This window comes from Geotrypetes seraphini, chromosome 2 (genome assembly GCF_902459505.1).
Source record: "Geotrypetes seraphini chromosome 2, aGeoSer1.1, whole genome shotgun sequence".
In the NCBI taxonomy this organism is placed as follows: domain Eukaryota; kingdom Metazoa; phylum Chordata; class Amphibia; order Gymnophiona; family Dermophiidae; genus Geotrypetes; species Geotrypetes seraphini.
This window is the reverse complement of record NC_047085.1, coordinates 152,073,435-152,096,373: the sequence shown is the minus strand read 5'-3', so window position 1 is coordinate 152,096,373 and position 22,939 is coordinate 152,073,435. Positions and strand designations below refer to the sequence as shown.

General features: G+C 39.9%; 1 protein-coding gene across 17 annotated transcripts in view; it reads right to left on the bottom strand.

Annotated features, from left to right (window-relative positions):
- Window positions 1–22,939, bottom strand: part of PTPRM (protein tyrosine phosphatase receptor type M) — a 1,237,515-nt gene that overhangs the window by 683,876 nt on the left and 530,700 nt on the right. For all 17 annotated transcript variants that reach the window (XM_033934018.1, XM_033934031.1, XM_033934023.1 and 14 more), the window contains one exon: window positions 14,797–15,090. In XM_033934018.1, the coding sequence (XP_033789909.1) occupies window positions 14,797–15,090 (294 nt within the window). The remainder of the gene's footprint in view (window positions 1–14,796; window positions 15,091–22,939) is intronic.

Genomic DNA, 22,939 nt, shown 5'->3' with positions numbered 1-22,939 from the left:
ATGGTTCTGCTTTGTGCAGCTTCCCAAGTGCTGGTATAAGTGCACACCCCTTCCTGCAGCTTCCCTCAGCCATGGGCTTTTTACCTAGGGTTACCAGACATCCGGGAAAACCTAGACATGTCCTCTTTTTAGAGGATTGTCTGGGTGCCCAGACAGAATTTCCAAAACCGGTAGTTTGTCTGGGTTTTGGAAAGTCCCAACCTCCCAGCCGTGCTGGAGTGCTTCTGAGCATGTGCGGATGACATCACACACATCTGCACATGCTCGGAAGCCCTCCAGATCTGGCCTGGAGATCAGAAAACAAAGACAAGGCTTTGTGGGGGTGGGGCTAGAGGCAGAATGAGGCGTGACTAGGGGCAGAATGGGGTGGGGCCATGTGTCCAGATTTCTCTAGACAAAAATCTAGTATTCCTACTTTTACCAAACATTTTAACCCTCTTTGGAAAGGATCCTTAGACTCTTCCCATCTTGCCTCTGTGGACAGTATATAAATTGGGACTCTGTATCTCCGGCATAAGCCTGCACCGGTATCTAGCATGTAGTCATCATCACATTTGTGCACATGCATTCAAGTGTCAGTACACACCTGCATATCTCCCCCAAATCCTACAGACCTCTCAGCATCTGCTGCATAGCTGCAAGCCTTTCATCTTTTCTTCCTCACACACCACCCACAGCCCAAATGTAAACATGCATGCACACATATGTACAACTACATCCAAGACTGCGGGGGTGCATCGGTAGAAGTGACTTTCAAGTCCTAGACCTACCTCTTTCACTTAGAGCCCTCCAACAATGCCCTGAACAGGTACTATTTTTCCTTTTGGTTATATAAAAATCCACCACAGAGCAGACAGATATTATAAGGCATCCTTGGTTTACAGGCAGCATTTTTCAGATATTTTACAATCACTTAGCCACCAGAATAAATAAATAATAAAAAGAAAGCATTTTTCAAAAGTGAAATGTTCCTTTGAGAAAAGGAAAGCTTTTACTGATAAGACATAAGTTATAAATTATAGCTTCTTGACACACTTTAAAAAATGGATACTTGTTATAATTTAGCTTTTCATTTACTAGGGAAAAAAGATCACAACCTCTTAATGGAAATTTCACTAAAGCATACAATTATTCATTTGTCATACCGGGGCATCCACAATTACGCAAAGGCTATACAAAGTTATTTTGATGTCATTTTCCTGGACAAATATGCCAGTTTTACATTGGACAAGCTTTCTGAAATCAACATTTCACCAGATATTAAATGGATTACAAAATACTGTAGCATTTTGTCTAGCAATCTGACAAAGGCTATGATTTTCCTATAAGTTATTTATCGGGAATTTTAAGCTCATGTAAAAACAGAAGGCTTGGTGTATGAATGGAAATTAAAGCTAGAGCAAGCAGGAAATATGACCATGTGACCTCCATTGCTATTAGCTAGCTGAGCATTGGATTCCAGTGGAGTACCACATAACATATTAAATAACATTGCTCATGTTTAAGATTACTCATACAGATTCACCTCAATTTTTATCATATGTTTTGCCACACTGCCCCATACAAGTTCTGCATTCTTGTCAACAATATTTACTATCTGTCAACAATATTTACTATCTGTCAACAACATTTACTATCTGTCTCAATTCAGAAAAAAATCAAATTCTTCCTGGCGAGCCCGAACAACAAAATCAAAGATTCATCAATTTCCTTGAATGGTCTAGTCTTTCCGATTGTGGATTCCATAAAAATTCTGGGAGTTACTCTGGACCGCTACCTTACCCTTGAAGCGCACACACTTGCTGGTCAGAAGAGGCTTCTCAACATTGTGGAAATTGAGAACCATCAGAAAGTACTTTGATACTATCTCACTCCACTTACTGGTACAATCTTCCATTCTAAGCTCACTCGACTACTGTAACATCATTCATCTGCGGTCTTTCAAAAAAAAAAAAAATCACTCAAAGACTCCGAATCACCCAAACTCGGCAATCCGATTGATTTTTGGGTTAAAAAAATGGGAACACCTAACTCCCTACTACTAAAACCTCCACTGGCTGCCCCTCGAAGCGAGAGTGGTGTTCAAATTTGCCTGCCTCTGTTTCAAATCCATTCTAGGTTCGGCCCCCTTATACTTGGTTCCCCATTTCAACTTAGAATGTCCATCCAGACCCACACGCAGACTACATCTATTTAACCACCCAACACTAAAGGCCTGCCGTTACAAAAGATACCTGAACAGAATACTTGCCTTCCAAGCAGGTCAACTGAATGATTGGCTGGGTAACATTATCACGCACTCCTCATCCTATCTAAGTTTCAGAAAACTTGTAAAAACAAACTTGTTTAACCAATTTGTAACCAAGTCCTCTCAAGACTCTCCTCTCCAACCCTAACCAAATTGTTCCCAAAATCTCTTATGCCTCACCTCTGTATCATGCTCTCCTGTATTTTGATGATCTTACATTGTACCTGTATTTGCTCTTTGTCCAGATCTTCTTTGTTGTAAACCGCCTCAAACTACTATGGTTTTGGCGGTATATAAGAATAAATTAATTATTATTATTAAGTTCATAACATTTCATCTCATACATTCCAGAAATTTACGTTCACTTTAGTAGTGCCCTTCCCATATCACTACATATGGAGACTTCTCTTTCTTCATTCAAAGTGCAAAAACATATTTATTTCAATTGGCTTTTAATGCAGGGGTCTCAAAGTCCCTCCTTGAGGGCCGCAATCCAGTCGGGTTTTCAGGATTTCCCCAATGAATATGCATGAGATCTATGTGCATGCACTGCTTTCAATGCATATTCATTGGGGAAATCCTGAAAACCTGACTGGATTGCGGCCCTCAAGGAAGGACTTTGAGATCCCTGCTTTAATGCATGATTTAGCAGTTGCTATAGTTAGACTACTACTGACCCTGGAGCCTGTCAGCATTATTGGAAACTGAAGACTTGGAGAACCCTGTCTCTTTTAATATGTTGCATTTCCATTTTCCTTGCTGACTTTATTATAATGTATACCACACTTTGATGGCCTAGCTTTAGGTGATTAATCAAATAAATATAACCTTGATAAAGAGGCTATCCCACAGGGCTCTGGAGTCAGAGACAATTTTGGGTACCTGGAGTCAGAGTCGTGGGAACCAGAAACTGAGGAGTCGGAGTTGGAATCGGAGTTGAAGGATTTATCACCGACTCCACAGCCCTGATAGCCCAATAATTTTCCAAATAACTCTAATTCCTCAGCATACTGACATTAAAAAAAGTCCTTTAAAATCTTACCTTTACCAATAAAACATAAGGCAAAGGAGCTCAGTTGATGATTCAGAGAGGCTTAAATGTTCTATTTTTCTTAATTCTATCCCACAGCATCAACAACAATTTTTCTCACAATTATTTTTCAGAAAAGACCCTTTGGCAATCACGTCTCCTCCTAGCAGAATGGGAAAAAAACTATGTATACTCATTTATATTCAAAAAATAATCACCTTATTTCCACGTAAATAAACAACCAAATACTTTTATGGTCACACAGTGACTCTAGATTTCTAAGTTAACGCTCAGACCCATAACCAAACTCTAGTGAAAAGTCATTGAGTCAGTTATAATAGAGACCATTATAGCAAGTTCACTGTCTCTGCCACCTGCTAATAACATAAAAGGAAAAGAGCAACAGCAGTGCCATCCTGCATTCAGATAAGTTACCTATCTTTACCTTGTATGTTATTAGCAGGTGGCAGAGACAGTGAACTTGCTGTGATGGTCTCTATTATAACTGACTCCGTGACTTTTCACTAGAGTTTGGTTATGGGTCTGAGCGTTCACTTAGAAATCTAGAGTCACTGTGTGACTATGAAAGTATATGGTTGTTTATTTACATGGAAATAAGGTGATTATTTTTTGAATTGTTATATGGTTATCACCTTTGAAGAAACAAGGTCCCTTATATTTTATGTGTAATACTCATTTATATTGCCATGTAATTGGAATAAATCTATCAAGATTAACCAAATTGTTTCTAAATGTCATATTACTGTAATAAAAAATCTAAATAAAATAGTTTCCTAGTCTGAATTATTCACCTTGACAAACTCATGTTTTTTCTCCAGTGTTACTCCTCTTTTTCTTGGTCAATTTCTTTTGCTTCCTCTCTCATAGCAAGTTTTCAGATGTGTTAACAAATACTTACCTTTGTAAATAAATCATTCTTTTTTTTAAATTCCTTTTTAAATAAACAGCTCAGATAATAGAGTTTAATCACCTAATGGATGTCTACATATTTATGAGAATATGACAACCACTTCTATGCCAACCACATTATGACATTCAACTAAAGCAATGTTAGTCACTAATTTTTAAGTAGAGCCAGTTTGGTCTCAAAATGGGACAAACTTTCTCATGCAGGGTCAGAACTACCAACTGGTGAATGCCAATGATATCAAATCTACACTCCCCCCCCCCCCCCCTTGGTTTCTTTCCTGCTCTCACTGATAACTTTGTAGTCTCTCTCTCCCCCACAAACCTGCTCACCATGTGCCACCAATTTGTGCCTCTCTCAGACTCTCCTACCATGTGCCACTGGTTTTTATCACTCTTTTTCACCATTTCTCTACCTTGTGCTAACAGGCAAGGATAGGTCAGGATCAAATATGCATAATTTTATAGCACACACATTGTATGCCATGAATGTGGGTCCTATATAGCTCAATGGAGGAGGGGAAGGCACCTTAAAGTCCTTGTACATTCAATGATCATTTCAAAGTTGGATTACTGCAATTCACTCTACAAAGGAGTCGCTCTAAAAGAAATCCGTCAACTATAATTAATTCAAAGCACCGCAATCAAAATTATAACAAATAGGAAAAAATTTGACCATGCAACTCCTCTCCTCAAAAAAGCTCATTGGCTACCAATTGTCCACAGAATCTCCTTTAAAATAGCATTATTAACATTGAAAATATTAACAACTAAAGCCTCATCATTCCAAGAAAGATATATTATTTCCTATACTCCTACTAAAGTTTGAGATCAGAGGACAATAACCTTCTAGTAATTCCATCGCTTAGAATAATAAATACAATACAAGATACGATCTTTGCTGTTACCACGCCCAGAATATGGAACTCTTTACCAGCATTTATTAAGGAAGAAAAATCGCTAAGTAAATTTAAAGGACTGTTAAAATGCTGGCTGTATAAGGATGCCTTTGAGACATAATCCTCGCCGGATTCTCTTTTGACCCCGTTCATTACAGAAACTTTCCTTTCCTTTGTCCCAGGCCTCGAGAATTTTTTAAAAAAATCTTAATTTCCTTTTTACTTTTTTATTATGCTTTTAAAATTATTACTTTCCCATTGTACTTGCCTTTCTTGTTTACTTTACTATGCTTATTGTAGTTCTTCCCACTTCCCCTATGTATAAGTCTGTAATGTTGTAGTTAATAACTGAGATCCCATTTTTAATTGTAAATCGCTTTGAATTTATGATATTGCAATATATTGAAATTTAATAAAACTTGAAACAAACTTGATATTAGTGTGGAAGTTATAAAAATATATATAATTCTGATAGCCCAGATCAGATAAATTCCATGTATTAAAAAAGGAGGAAGGAAGACCAAATAGTAGCCGGTATGGTTAATAAGTGAGATGAAGGAAGCTCTTACAGCTAAAAGAAAATCTTTTAGGGGAAGAAAGAAGGATCTGCCTGAAAGGAGGAGGAAACAGCATAAGGAATGGCAAGTCATATGCAAGGTACCGATAAGGAAGGCAAAGATTGCATCGGAGGCAAAACCAAATAGAAAAACTGTTTTAGGTATATTAAAAGTGAGCATCCAGGACAAGAATCAGTTGGACCTCATGATGACTTAAGGGTAAAGGGGAAGTTCCGAGAAGGCAAGGCCATAATGGAGAGATTAAATGAATTCTTTGCTTCGGCCTTCACTGAGGAAGAAGTGGGGTGAGTTATCAGTGCCAGAAATGGTATTCAGTGCTGATGAATCAGAGAAACAAACAAATTTCTGCAACACTGGAAGATGTAATGGGGCAACTTGACAAACAGAACAGAATCACATTACCCAGTATACATCCCAGAATACGGATAGTATTGAAAAATGAACTTGCAGAGCTATTGTTAGTAATTTACATAGTGGCATTAGGCGCCAGTAGGCACTTTAATGGTGCCTTTTTTTGCCATTTTAAATTACCTTTGTTAATTAACTTAGGCACCATTTCTAGAATTTCCCCCTAAGTGTATTAAGCCCAAGTGACTCAGGAATTTACTTCTAATCAGTAAAGGAGGACAGGACACAGTTTTATTCTAATTTACCTACAAATTTCTTATTACTTAGTAGTTGACATTCCTTTCTATATTATATTGCAACTACCAAATTGATTTTCCTTAATATATTATTGTAAACCACCATGACAGTATTGCTATCAGCAGTATATCAAATATGAATAAAACCTGTAATGTCCTCTGTGCTGTGTCATATCTTTATTACAAATAGTCCTAGTTAAAGTACTATATAAAAATGGAAATGCACATATGCATAAAAAGAACAGAAAAAAATCCACTTCTACCCATCAGGTTCATGGCAGGAACAGCTGTATGCACTGCAGTTTCAAGTATGACCAAAGAAAAATCAGATCCATCTAACTTATGAAACATGCAGAACGCAACAAGGAATCTAAAGCCAACGAATCAAGAAAGGAAAAAGAGGACAAAAGAAAATGACAATGCAATCTCCAATTTATAGCAGCAATCTGTGTACCCTACGGGCTGTTTGTAGCACAATGGCCCCTTACCTTTCCTAGATGTTATTTTTAATGATGGGAATCCTAGGATATTATAGGGTCATCTCAAATGCACCAGACATCTGCTGGGCCTTGGTGTTTTGCAATCTTAAAATTAAAGTACTAAATAAAATGTATTTTGAGTCTCTTCTTTTATTTCAAAATCAATTTAAAGTTAGTAGACCAAGACATTTATTTTACATTTAATAACATTGGAATAGAGAGACTTTCTTGTTATATGTTTATCAATAAACTATGGAGAAACATCAAATGAAAATTCTTTGATAAAGAAACATAACAATATCCAATAGGATATAAACTATGGAGAAACAATGGTTGTTTTTTTTTTCAGATACCTCATGTAATAATATGCTTCCTCTCTCTCTCTACACACATTCCAAATTACTGTTGTTTACACACACAAGAGTACAAAATACAACTATACCAGTTTTCTAAGATCTTGTTTTGCAATAAGAGTTTAACACTTTAGAAAGCCATCAAAACTATGGTAGTAAATAACTAATGTACCAATTTGAGTCTCAAAGTGGGTTTAGCAGACCCTGGAGCAACAGGCATACAACATGCAATTATCACAGTAATTACACAGATGCCATGATTGGTTCTTTAACAGACGCCTGCTATTAATTCCAAAAATCACATTTTAGAACAGCAGCATTTTACTTCCACTCATATTGTCTTGTCATTAGTTTATCAGTATCTCTTACCCTTTCTAGACAGCTATTAGTATGTCACATAGCAGCAATAGTCTATAGTTGAGAGAATTTGGATTCATACGCAGCTGATAGAAGATGCTTGGAAAAGCTACGCCTTCTCAAGCCATGATAGTCCAGTGCAATGCTGTAGCTCAGGAGTCACTTGCAATACTGACTTCACAGAAGGATCAAATGCCTCCTCTTTGCTGGTACGTCTTTCTCTAAGCTCTGTTTACTCCCCATGTCCCACCATCTAAGCCAGGGGTGTCCAACCTTTTGGCTTCCCTGGGCCGAATTGGCTGAAAAAAATGTTTCTGGGGCCGCACAAATGCGCATACACTGCAGCAAGACAGAGGAGGGAGCCAGCAAGATGGTAAACACCCGGGGCAGCAGAGGAAAACACTGCATCGTCCTCGACCGGGGCCACACAAAATACTTCACAGGGCCGCAGGTTGGACACCCCTGATCTAAGCCCAACTTAAATTTTTGAGTACAGCAGGCCAACCATCTTCGCTCTTCCTTCTCTCTGTATTAACACTTTTTCTGCCTCATTCAACTGTTAGAACTGAATTGTGTGGTCCTGTTCCACTTTTTGCTTTACCCTATTCCCAGCGTACCCCGGAGGGAGTGAAAGACATGAAAAAGGATCTCCAAAGCAGGAAGAATGGTCCAGTCTGGCAATTAAAATGTAATAAATTCCCTTTGCACAGGCTTTAAATGTATTTATAAATATTATCATATAATATAAAACACTAACCAGCGAAAAACAATATTTATTAAAAATAGTGAAGAGTATATATATTTATAGTGCTGTGCTCAGATCCCCTCACCTCAGTGCTTAATCAGACTCAAAGCCGAGGCAGCTGATTGGGACCATCATTGCTACAGTACCATCCCAAATAAGCCAATATATTGTAACAAAACCAGATAAATGCTTCAGATAAAAAATTGTACTTATTTGGAGATGTGGCTGTTCCTTCACAGCTGCTCTCTGTTGTGCTGAAAACCACCCAAAATAACTGCAAACTTCATAAAATTAAACATGCAAGCACGATGGTGCCTTGACCCAATCCCTTACTAAAATTTAATGCAAAGAAGTGCAGAGTGATGCATTTGGGGAGTAGAAATCAGAAGGAGATGTGTCTGCTGGGAAGCAAGAGGCTAATATACACAGATGGGGAGAGAGACTTTGGAGCGATAGTGTCTAAGGATCTGAAAAGGAAGTAGCTGTATGCAGGAGGATGGTAGGCTGTATAGAGAGAGGTGTAACCAACAGAAGAAAGAAGGTGTTGATGCCATTATTCAGGTTGTTGGAAGGCCCAACTTAGAGTGTTTTTTTCAGTTTTGGAGGCTGTATCTGGTCAAGGATATAAAAAAAATACTTGAAGTGGTCCAGAGGAAAGTGACAAAAATTGTAGGGGATTTGCTCCAAAATAAGTATGAGAAGGGACTGGAAGACCTCAACATACACATTCTGGAGGAGAGGAGGGATAGGAGTGATATGATGCAAACATTTAAATATTTGAAAACTGTTAATTAATATAGGACCAAATATTTTCTAGAAACGGGAAACTAGAGGACATAAATTGAGGTTGAGGGGTGGTAGACTTAGGAGTAATGTTAGGAAATTCTTTTTCATGGAGAGGGTGGTGGATACCTGGAATGACCTTCCGAGGGAGGTGGTGGAGAGGAAAACGGTGATGGAATTAAAAAATGAATGGGATAAACACAGAGGATCGCTAATTAGACTATGAATGGGCTAACTTTTATGGTCTGAATCCTGCAAATGAGATGGCTTGGATAAGCTGGAGTGAGCTTCAACAGCAGCTCCAGTAGTTGAAAACTAAGGTCAGTACTGAAGGGACACGTATCAGTATCTTGGTAGTTTTCCATAGAATGTTTTGAAGCTGTAAGAAAGCCAGACCCTGTTTGTCTTTCCTTCTTTGAAGATAGTACAAGGACATTTATGTTTGAAAAGATATGTTCTTAACTTGTTGTGAAGTGAATTCAATTGTTTTGTTAAGCCGTAGTTACAAATAGCTTTAGTTAAGAAGCTTTGCTGGTCAAGGCTTTTCTGACCTTTTGGACTCCAGTCTCCAGATAGAAAAAATGCTGATGTCTTTAAAGTTTCATGTGACCTGTGTCCATATATGGTTTGTGTTTACGTCACATGCTGACACATGCTGACAACACTGATTCATGAATGATATAAAAGAAATGTGAAGCTCACAATAAAATTGGACATGTTTTGGAGATAATTTCTTGCCTCTACAATATGTCCCCGGGTGCACCTGTCTTCCAAATGGCAGAGAAAGTATGGGGCAGGAATTGGGACCTAATCCTTTTCAAGTACCATGTAGACTTCTAAGGTTTATGGCCCAGAAATAAGAAAGAAAAAAAGACAGTTTAATCTCATCATGAAATTGTGGTTACAGGGCAGACTGGATGGATCATTCAGGTCTTTATCTGCTGTTGTTTACTTTGATACTATGTAACTAACAAGTAACAGTGACCATCTCATCCTTTCCTATTTGAAGTTCTATGCCAATACCCAGAAACAGAAAAAAAAAATAAAAAATTGTAAAACATAAGAACATAAGCAATGCCTCCACTGGGTCAGACCTGAGGTTCATCGTGCCCAGCAGCCCGCTCACGCGGCGGCCCAACAGGTCCAGGACCTATGCAGTAATCCTCTATCTATACCCCTCTATCCCCTTTTCCAGCAGTACTGTACTCTGCCCTATTACGCCCTCTGGAAGCGTATTCCAGGTGTCCACCACACGTTGGGTAAAGAAGAACTTCCTAAAATCAAAAGGAATTGACCCCAAAATATCCACAAAGAAGAAAATCCAGAGAAAACCAAAAAAAACTCTGGAGTGACAATGTTCCCAAATGGACTTTATTTGAAAGTATCAAAGTTCCAAAGGTACATTAGAATCATCCACATAAAATAATTCCATCCACATAAAAGTAAATCATCCACATAAGAGTCTTAAAGGACCTAGTCCGCTAGGGATACAGGACCCAACACGGTTCGCGTTTCGACAAAAAGTCTTCTTCAGGGGTCCCTGGGGGTCCTATAAAGGTGAGTACGTGGGAAACAATTGTGTGGTGAACCGGAAGTGAGACACTGCTTGCATTTGCAATGAAAAAAGAACTTCCTAGCATTCGTTTTGAATCTGTCCCCTTTCAACTTTTCCGAATGCCCTCTTGTTATTTTATTATTCGAAAGTTTGAAGAATCTGTCCTTTGCCACTCTCTCTATGCCCTTCATGATCTTGTAAGTCTCTATCATATCTCCTCTAAGTCTCCTCTTCTCCAGGGAAAAGAGACCCAGTTTCTCCAATCTCTCAATGTATGAAAGGTTTTCCATCCCTTTTATCAGACGTTTCGCTCTCCTCTGAACCTCTCGAGTAATACCATGTCCTTCTTAAGGTACGGCGACCAATATTGGACGCAGTACTCCAGATGCGGACGCACCATCGCCCGATACAACGATAGGAATGCAAAACAAATTTTAAGAGGATGCGTTAATCATCATGCTAAACACTAGCTTGTTTGTCTTTCAAGAAGACATTATGGGAGTAATTTAATAAAGCATTCTCTGTAAAGCATATTTTACATGCAGAACAGGTCTCCCTTCTTAGATTAGGATGTTGCCATCTTTCTGTGCTCTGTAGTAGACGGGATGGGGGTGGGATCTTATCTTTGGAGGGATGGCTAGGGATGTTAAGGTGCCTCAGGGTCATAAAACACAAGGCCTTGGGATTTCTATCCCTGTTGGGGTTTGCTTGGGTGTTCATGCACTACTGTGGACTGTTGGTTGGGTAGGGATGGGGTTGGGGGGGGGAGATCCTACCACCATATTACTTTTTGTTAGTATGTCTCTTGTAATATGGCAGAACATGATGTACTTCTCGCTGATATGTTCTCTTTGGCGTTTTGTTGTTGCTCTGTGTTTTGTTATTTTCAATACACACATATATACGTGTATAAAAAGTAGCTAAACAGAAAGCTGGCACCTACTTTTACAGGTACTCCCAGGGTCATACAGTAACTTAGATAGAGCAGAGTGGGTCTATGATATATGCATTTATTTTATAGTTCACAAATATACTCATATACGTTTACATCTTTTTTTTTCAGAACAGGTGTAAATCTGTGTGCGAGGATTTGGTGTTTATGGGTGTTGATTTTCTAAAATCACAAAATTAAGCAGTATGGGGCAATTCTACAACAAAGTGCCTTCGTTTAGTTGCTCTAAGGATGCTCGATAGAATACTAGATCAACCTGGCATTGTTGTGCCTAGTATGTATGTGCCTACAGTTATACCAGCCATAGAGCTGGCATTAAACACAGGCACTTAAATGTGGTATAGACCCATGTATCTTACAGTGTTCTGTCAGTTAAAGCAGATATTTGCAAAATAGCACTTAGGTGTCTTGCTGATACTTTTGCAGATTTGCATAAGCCTACTTGCAAATGATAGCATTCTAGGCATTTGCACACTCAGGAAGCATATAAATGCAGGCACCTAGATCATAGAATAGCCCTTCATCAGGTCAATTTTAAGTCAGTGTAGCAAGCAAAATTCTTAAATGCCTACCACAGCATTAAAATAAATAAATAAATAAATAAGCCCACACACAAGATACACGTACTGACTGCCGACTGTCATGGCATCTACGGCAGCGGAATATCACCACTAACCTCCAAATTCTACAAAAAGTGTTAAAAACTGCATGCACAAATTTGGGTGTACGTGCAATTTAACTGAATGATGAGCCAATTAGTGCCGACAACTGGACTTTTAACGAGTATTTGTTGGTGCTAACTGGAATTAACAGCTATGTGCTTAAATTCTGCACGTGGGTCCAAAAAGAGGGTGTGGAAATGGGAAGGTCATAGGCAACTGGGGGCCATATCTTGAATTTATGTGCATAGTTATAGAAAGGAGAATCCACACCTAATTTAGGCATATTTCAGTTGATGTAAACGTGGTTCCCAGCGCTAATTGCTATTTTATAAATGGCACTTAACTTCAGCACTAAATGTCTGTTTTTTTGTCACCAATTTATTTAGGTGCCATTTATAAAATCTAGTTCAAAGTGGCTTATCCCCTCTTTTTACAAAGCCGCGTTAGGTTGGGGTTTTTTTTTGTTTGTTTGTTTCTTATCACCGGCCGCGGCGGTATTAGCTCCAACACTCACAGAATTTTTTGAGCATCGGAGCTAATACCGCTGCAGCCATCGATAAAAAAGCCTAATGTAACTTTGTAAAAAGGGGGGTTAATTTGGGAAAGACTTTTTGAAGTCTTAAATTAAACCACATAGAGCTATATGAACAGCAGCAAAATATCACCAGTTACTGGTTATCTGTAGAGTCAGAGAGAATGCAATTGCTCTACCCCAAAACAATCCAGATAGTTCTAGATAGTCTATAAGAGTTTTCTGCAGCACTATATGTATATGTTTATCCATTTATATACTTTTTGAGTACTGACCTGGGAGGGATGGTACAGCAGTGATCATGAGTGGTTCACGTTAGCCCCCTAATTTTATAATCTTAGTGCCTAAATATAAGTGCCCTTTGAGCACTAACCCCCACTTTTACTAAACCGCAATAGCGGTTATTAGCGCAAGGAGCCGCGCTGATCCCGACGCTCATAGGAACTCTGAGTACTGGGAGCAGCGCGAAGCATTCAGCGCAGCTCCCTGTGCTAATAACTGCTATTGCGGTTTAGTAAAAGGTGTGTGTGGGGGAGGGTAAGATTTTAGAATTCTAGTACTCATGATAAAACATCCCTGTGCGAAAGTGCAAGGTGCATGCTCAGCAGCATTCTATAATGTGAGTGTGCAAATCGCATAGCATGAAACATAAGAAGATATGCACAGGGGAAGGCATATGGGCAGAGTATGGGCGTGTCATGTAGGTTATAGAATACGGTCATTTGCACGCTCAAGTGCTACATTTAGGCATGCACATTTATGCCGGCACATAAATGATGACTTACACTAGTATTCTATAACAGAATCTGAGCTGACAATGCAGTTGACAATCCAGAATTAAGGTCAGTGCTCTGCATGTTGGCACACTTAAAAAAATTAATGCTCAGGGCCTGAATGCTGATTGAGAGTGTACAAGGCTGAATGCATGTAAGGGCTTCCACAACAGCTTGTCCCAGAAAATTGGCTCAAGACTATAGGTAAAAAGCATCCAAACACTCTAGTTATGCAAGCCTAATGAAGCCTACTTCCTGTACTGTATAACTATCAGCACTGAAGCTTATCTGCATTCAAGTTTCAAGTTTTATTTAAAATTTGATAAAAATCACTGAGACTTCTAAGCGATGTACAGAAATAAAATTACAAAGGAATAGGCTATTCCAACATATTATGACCACATTAACAAACCACACAAACAGATGAACTAACACAACCATTGGGCGGGGGGGAGGAGGAAATGCAAATGTTACAGGATAGAAAACAATAAAGGGAAAAACAATGAGGATAGAGCTAAAGAGAGTAGCTGAACGAAGCTTGAAATCCGAAGATGAAAGCATTGCTAATCAGGATTTCATGGATCATACCTCAGAAGGTCAATATCACGTCAGTATCAGAGATAATATTACACTGTGAAACCTATGGGCCCAAATGCAGTGGCACAAAATTTTTTCATAGTTTAAGCTTTCTAGTTTTGCTTGTGTTAACAATTATGTAAACAAACCATATTAATAAAATGCTACTTTTCATTACAGCGGTGAATATCGACACTACTTTGGCAGAATGATATCCACTAATGCTATCCAGTGATGTGAAAGCGATATATCTAGCAAATGCTGCAGGTACACTAGACAAAATTTACTGTTTATAGGCTCATCTAATCACTGTAATTGGGAGGAAAATGTCTTAAGTACTCTAATTTCCTTTTTCCACTCCCACAGACATGAAAAAAGCTGGTATAGAAATTCAAAACAGTTTTAAATTACCATATGTTTTGTAACAGGCTGCATTTGCTGTTTAAAATTGTACTCTGTTTTGTATTAATCATGTCACACTATTTATTAATCATATATGATTAAATATGGTATAGCACTGTAAGTTAGTCGCAAGGACAGTATTCCTGAGCAGTAGAGACTGTTGTGTATTTAAGTGTAATTTATTTTAATCCTTTTTAGGTAGTTTTTATGTTACAAAGTACTCTGAGAAATTATAGAAGGGTTTATTTGCAAATGCCTCTGCTATAAGGCCATTAAAAATATTTTTGCTTTCTGTACTCACCCGCGCATTTGGTTCTTGTTTTAAGAGCTGGGCCAGGTAAGCCAGTACCTCCTTCCCCAGGTCTTGTAAGCAGAACACTAATCTCATACTCTGTGTCTGGATCGAGATGACCAATTTTGTAGCTTGTAGAATCTACAGGTTGTATATCATACCAACTCCCACTTGCAGTGCGGTACTCTACTTCTCTCTGAGTGATGGGTCCGTCCCCATTAATGGAGTTTGCATTCAGCTGTATCCACAAATAAGTTGCTCCAACTGATGAAAGCTGGGGTGGGGCAATTGGAACAGGAGGCTCTGAAACCAAGAGAATTTGATTTTATTAGTAAAGGTGTATTAAGAAACCAATATCAGGACAAGTAGAAATTGGATTAAAAAAAAAAAAAAAGATGAGGAGACATATGACTGAACCAAAGATTTTTCTGATAAATGTATATAGACATGGGGAGGGCAATCCTAAATAAATAATTTTACAAAAACCACTTATTTGGGCTTTTGCAAAATTGCCTATCTCATCTCATTGTGGGTAAAAGCACAGGTGCTATTTCACCATCTTTGTGGAAGTATTCCCTCAGTAGAGATAAGGGATTGTTAATTTAGTTCTTCACACTTTCAAGTTTACTGAGATTTGTTATCTACGCAATATCAATGCGTATAACAATTAAAAAAAAAAAAGGGAGGACAAAACAAGACATTGTAAACAAATTATATATGTTCTAATACAAACTGGTACAAAAGGCAAGGGGGATATCTGAAACTGAGTTACATTCAAGTACATTTTATTTTTCTGCCCCAGAAGACTTATAATCTGTTTATACCTGAGGAAATGGAGAGTTAAACAAATTGCCTAAGATTGCAGAATAGGCTTTTCAGCACACTTATTTACTGTATTTTTAACTCCATTAGATGCACTTTTTTCCTCCCAAAAGTGGTTGGAAATTAGGGTGCGTCTTATGGAGCGAATACCCAAAGTGTGCCCCCCCCCGGATACCTGTTTTTAATGCGGCCACCCGCCCTCAGCTGGCTGGCAGGTGACAGGCAGGCCCTGGCCCTCTTCCTCCTCCCCGCCACCCCCCGCGCGTACCTTTTTTTTGCTGTTTGTGGCCAAGGCTGGCTGGCTGCCTGGTTCCCGCTGCTTCCTCCCAGAACTGACAGCTGACGTGGCTGCCTCCCATTCTATCACGGCATAGTGGCGCACCAGGTTGCCAGCCTGGTCCCGTGCCACTTCCCACGAGAACTGAGTTCTCACAGGAAGCGGCGCGGGACTAGGCAGGCAACCTGGTACGCTGCTATGCTGCGAGACAATGGAAGAGGAGGCATCCGCATCAGCTGACAGTTCTGGGAGGAAGCGGCGAGAACCAGGCAGCCAGCCAGCCTTGGCCACGAAGAGAAGTTAAAAAAAAAAAAAGGTACGCGTGGGCGGCAGCGGGGAGGAGAAAGAGGGCCAGGGCTTGCCTGTCGCCTGCCTGGGGGGTGAGAAGGAAGAGGCCATGGCCTGCCTGCTGCCTGCCTGAGGGGTAGGGAGGATGGAGAAGCTGGGGCCTGCCTGTTTGCTCTGCCCAATTAAAAATAGGGAGGGAGGAGCATCAAGAGCAGTGCGGGCCATTCAGCATAGCTCCCCGCACTAGAAACTGCTATTGCAGTTTCATAAAAGAGGGGGTTGATTTATATTGGTTTGTGCAATACGAAAGACAATGTCCAATTTAATATTTCTTTTGATATACCCCTTGAACATACAATACATCAAAGTAGTCTAAAAAGGATAGCAGACAAAAACACAATAGCATAGTTAGGTTGCAGAACATGGGTGGAAAAAGCCAAGGAGCAGATTGTGGGTTATATGTCTTGATGCAGATTTGAAGCTAAAAAGTAGACAGCATGTTTTTTCTTTTCTTTTTTTAATTTAAGGCATACACCCCTTTAATTTGCTCTATTTTCTCTCTCTCTTTATTAATTTTGTGAATAGCCCAGCCTTCTCATGCAGTAAGATGGAACAGAATCACAAAGCCAAAGGGTCAGCCTCCTCAAGGCTTCATGTTTTATCTTGTTAAATGTCTAATTCGATATACTGTTAACATGGCTCATAAAGAATAGTACAGATAAATTTCTCCTTGTAAAGGGCTCAACTAAAAAGCTGCATGATGGCAGTGACATTCATTCTCTTAACTGCAAAGCTTAAGCATAAGAAAATTGGGTGAATAAATCAAATTGAAGGTTTTTATTTTCCATGAAACAAACAAGGATAAACGTAGAATATTAGAGAGACCCTTGGACTTCAAAGACATGTAATGTTACCAAACATTCCCAGTAAAAGGAGAAAACTTTGATGACTGTTTAGTTTATCAACATTTTCTGAGTGAGAACAGCCCAGCAATGCAAACTCATTCGCCTGCATATTAATGCAATCAACAAAACTAAAAAAACAAAGCTTATCAGAGTTAATTTCTAAGATAGGAGTGTGTATTTTCCAAAAAGAATCCCCATAGTAGTTGTCAACGTGTCCAATCACCCTCTTCATCTAGTTCCTTCAATCTTTGCAAACATGATGTCCTTCTCCAGTGATCTCTCTCTTCTAACAGTGGACTTCAAGTGACATAGCTGATCTGATTTCTTCCAAAATCGATTTGTTAGTTCTCCTGGCAGTCCTTCTTTAGCCCCAGAGTTCAAATGAGTCAATCCTCTTTCTATCTTGTTTCCGTAAAGTCCAGCTTTCACTTCTGTAATTGGCCACTGAGAAAATGAGTGTATGGACCAGTATGATCTTTGTTTTAACTGTTCTTTCCTTGCCTTTACCTTATCAAGAGCCTTCATTACAGAGCAATCAATTGCTATTCTGCAGAGTATTCCTTCCCTGCTAGTCACTTCCTTGTTTAGCAGAGTCAAAAATATTTAAACTTTTGCCTTCAAACTCAAAATCTTCATTTTATTTACATTCAGCTCTAATCCCATGTTATGACTTTCGGCTTTAACTTTTATCAGTATGTACAATATGCCTTCTTTACTACTGGCAATGAGCGTTGTGTCATGTAGGTTCTTTATATTTCAACCACCAACTTTAAAACCAACACTTTCTTCTTTCAAATTTGCTTTTCTTAAAAATAGCTTTGCTATAAAGATTAAACAAATAGTGCGACAAAATGCGTCCTTGCCTTATATCAGGTTTTTTTTTTTTTTTTACTAAGCTGTGGCAAAATCTAGCCTTTGCACAGGTTTTTTTATTCCCACATGCTAGGGTCATTTTTATCACAGCAGTACAATGGCTGATTTTCCAGGTTTTGAATTAATGGCCAATAATGGGCTAGATTCACTAAGCAAACCGATTGTGTACCGATCAGGTTGCGACCCCTTTGCGACCAGATTTCCCTCTGGCCCAATTCACTAACCACTCCTGCAATCCGCTTCCAATCCGTGCATGCAAATGAGGGGAAATGCATGCAATGTAGACAGGGACGTGATTCACCAAAGAAATTTTTGAAACCGACTGGGCTGGCTGATCAACCTAAGAAACAACTGCTGGGGACCAGTCACAAATGTCTTTCGGACTCTCCAGCTCCATTGAAGCCCTGCTCTCTGCACGCCCTGCTCTCTGCTGCCACGAATCTCTCCTGCCTGCCGCCTCGATGCTCTTCCCCAGATCTCTCCTGCCTGCTCTACCCCGAATTGCCACCCTGCTTGTTCCCAGATCTCTCCTGCCCTTCCCCGCACTGCGAGCCCATGGTTTTTATCTGTGGGTTTAAAGCGGGTTAAAACCACAGGCTTGCTGGGCTACAAAAAAGTATAAATTTTAAAAAAAATTGTGGCTCAGAGGGGTCTTAGACACATGCACAGACCATCTACAAGCAAAGAAGATGGTTTGAGGATGTGTCAGGATCACTCTTCTGTGATCCGTGTGGTTGATTGGGGGCGTGCCTCCGATCAGCCTAATTAGCATAAGGACGCATTGTGAATAGGGAGCCCTGACACGGACCGGCAAGGTAAGGTGGGCTTAGTGAATCTAAACCAATGTCATTAACACAGTTATGTAAAAAAATTACTGTGTGCTTACTGATACCTAATCTTGTGATAACTGATTAGCACAGGAATGCCCAACTCACTGCTACAGACATGTGCCCTTAAAATTTTTTTTATTGCAATCAGCATACACATTTTTGGCAATGACTGAATGCATCCAGCCATATGTTATTTCAAGCTACTGCCTAACTCAGCTTAGTAAAAAGGCCTCCAAGTGAACAATAAGAGGGTAATTTTATAGGGCACATATTTTAAGCCTATTTTATAATTAACACTGTCATTCACACATTTCTGCCAATGTTTCCCTCAACAATAACACCAGTCAATTAATGGCAAAATTTGGGCTGCAGCTTTAACAACTCCCAAAAGTACAATAAATCAATCTGTGATAACAATACATCAAAAACAGTGTAGCATAACAATCACAACCCCGGAGCTATTTGGTGACGAACTAGCTCCACACACAAAAATGTCCCCACAATCCCAATACCCCATCCCAGCAGGGCTCACGGTGCCGCAAAGTCCTGCCACCACCCATTGCGGTGTCACACATGAGCAGCTCCAAAAACAAATCCCAATTATTTTCATAGCTACACTGGTCCACATTTTCCCCCAAAACATCAACTTTTCCGCAACATAACTGCGACCAACCGAACCACCCACCCCGCTATTCACTAAAAAACCCCAGCCCCAAACCCCCAATTACAACAAAAAAAGGGTGGGGGGAACTGTTCCCCTACAAAACCCTCACCCTACCAACCAAAAATATTGCAAACCCGCCATAACTTTCCTTCTAAATCCCCACTCCTCATACTGACCTCTCACCAATCACACTCACCTTTCCATAACAATTCCCTCCCACTTCTCTACACACCCACCAACTCTGCTAAACCCTCTACCGTGAATACCTATCCCACTACCTCCCTATTCACCCCCTCCCGCTTCCAGCAGCCCGCTAAACTTTAACCCTTAACTACCAATTCCATAACTAACTGACTCAGCTAGTGTTATGTGCTCACAGTCAAAACTGTGAGCATACAAATAATAAACTATTTCTCTCTATATTAAACTAATGCAAGTGGCTGAAATGATGCCTTAATATAAGACACAATCACTTACATCAGCCCATGCCTAGATACAAGCCAGAATATATGTAAATTATAGTATTTTGTGTGTGCTCTGACTATGTTTTGCCTAAACCCTGCCCACATACACATCCAATTTTTAAAAGTACATTCTATCATATCATAAAATATACTTTTCTAATAGTTAGAATTTGAAAAGAAGGCATTTACATAAATTTTAGCACTTAACACTAGGTGTTCCCTTATAAAATGGCCTCCTAATGGGGTATGTGTGTGGGGAATCCCTAAAACTTGTGAAATATGAATCAAGGGAAGGAAAAGAGGAAACTTCACACCAGTAGAATGTCAGCCCAGCTCACCTTTTCAAGCTTGGTAGGACACAATCACAGCTAACCTCCCTCCATCTGTTCTAGGACTTACCAGAGTATCTATAGCTCTATAACACAATTAGAGACATAGTGCATCTAATTCTGATTTGGACATCCTGAGAAGTGGGTTCAAAATTTGGATATAGAGAGAGAAATGGCCCAAGAACCAAATCCTTTCCATGATCATGAAAGTAAACAGTCCTTTTTTTTTTTTGTTTACTGTTTACTTTCACGATCACGGAAAGGATTTGGTTCCTGGACAACTTCTTTCTGAAGCACAATGTTAGCAATTTCAAGTGGTCTAGTATGTATGAACATATGTCTTCATTGTCTTCACAATATTTAAGATTCCTGATGCAGGCCATTGTGGTCGAAACATGTACTGTACATATTGAGTCATTGAGCTATTGAAGTGAATAAAAGAGATTTGTGAAACACACAAGCTCACCAGTCTTGTTTGGACATTTCCACTGTTTGTTCTGCTGTATTTCTCCCTATCTGTCCTGGTAGGCTCACAATCTGAACATACCTGGGGCAATGGAGTGTTAAGTAACTTGTCCAAGGTCACAAGGAGCAGCGCTGGGCTTGAACCTGCAACCTCAGGGTGCTGAGGCTGCAGACCTAACCACTAGGCCACTCCACTACTCCAACTATATACATTATGTTGCACTGTAATCTGTTTGAAAATTGCCACCTCCTCCTGCTTAATGTTCATTGTTTTACAATGCACATACTTTAATCAACACTAATTAGCAATGATTCCATTGGCAAAGTTAGGATAGAAAATGCTGGAATGCTTGTGGGTTCACAGTTTGAAAACTATGCATGTTGTTTGAAAGAAGGAACATATTAATTGAAAATACAGGTACAAATCTCATTATTCACAGTTTTCCTAGTCAGTTCTCAAAGTTAAAGAATTCAAGTCCTTTCTCTCTAAAAAATTCTTCACACTACACAAGTTATGGGCTCCTTTTACTACTGTAAATCACATTAGAACTTTTTACGGCAGGATGGCAAGATAAATGCTCCAACGCTCCTTCAATTTGTATGAGAATTGGAACATTTACCTCACCAGCCCTCTGTAAAAAGCTCTACCGCGGTTTAGTAAAAGCCAGCGTAACTTGCCTGTATTGTTTTGAAAACTGCCCCTCCCCTATAATGAAATAAAGGACATATAGAGAAATATGTAGGTCAGTTTATTCATATCTGGGAGGGGGAGATGAAACTACTTACATTAGTTTAAATCTCATAATAAAGCAACTAGTACAAACAGCGTCAATCTACCAAGCACTAGGATACAACTGAAGTTCCAAAGTAAATGGCTAAAATATATTTTACAGATTTAAGCTTATCGTATGAGATATAGAGAGGCCACAACAGCTTAATAGATCTGTAAAACAAAATTGCATTCTGAAATGCTTATTGCCCATGGATGGTGGAGGAGAGGGGGGCTGCTGGATCACATTAGTGCAAACACAGAGACATAAAGATGAGACGCCCCTAAAACATTAAGAAGGTAGCTGGTCAATTCAGAACTAGCGCTTCAGATATCTTAATAAACTATTAAAGACCTAATTAAAACTATCCTAGTAGTGAACAATAAAATATGTTATGATTATAATTCCTTAACCCATTCTGAGCTCTTTGGGGATAAGGGAATAGAAAACAAATTAAATAAATAAATTATCCCACTGCAATGCCTTCTAAAACACCCTGATCATCCTCTCAATTGAAAAAAAAATACACTTAGCTTAGCTCAGGGGTCGGGAACCTATGGCTCGCGAGCCAGATATGGCTCTTTTGATGGCCACATCTGGCTCGCGGCCAATGATGGAGGGTGTCATTAGTTGCTGCGGGCCGTTCGCCTGCGAATGCTGCGATGTCGAAGCCGGATACTGGGATACCGAAGCCGGATGTTGCGATGCCAAAGCTGGATGCGGACGCGATGGAGGGCGTGGCCTGCGCTCAGGGGACATTCTAATCACGTCATCTCCACCGAGTGCAGGCCATGCCCTCCATCGCGTCCGCATCCAGCTTTGGCATCGCAACATCCGGCTTCGGCATCACAGTATCCGGCTTCAGCATCGCAATATTCGCAGGCGATCCATTACCCTACCTTGCATCATCCGTGGAAGAACGGGCCGCAGGCACAAATTGAGGCTTTGGTCTAGCTAAAGTTGGTAGTCTCCGCAGCCAACATACAGCCACAAATTGAGGCCCCCACTTCTGCCTAGCTACAGTCAGTGGCCCGCCAGCAAAACGTACTACCACAAATTGAGGCCCCCGCTTTGGCCTAGCTACAGTTGTGGCCCCCGCAGCATCCATGGCCGAAAGGGCCTGAAGCCGCATCCACAGGCAGCCACAAACCATGCCACTTTCCACCAGTGGCCGAACATCAAGCCCCTGACTTGGGCCTAACCTGCCTTGACAGCCTGTAAGGGTCCATCCCACCAGCAATACCTGTAATTGGCTACCCTGCCCTTTTGTTGAAGAATCCTTTTATTGAAGAATATAGCTAAAAGAAAAAAAGATGAGGAGTATCGTACTTTTCAGCAGGAATGGACAGAGGAATTCGCCTTTGTGGAGAGAGCAGGTTCTGCAGTGTGTCTAATATGCAATGATAAAATTGCATTGATGAAACGGCCAAATATAAAGCGGCACTTCGACACACGCCATACTACA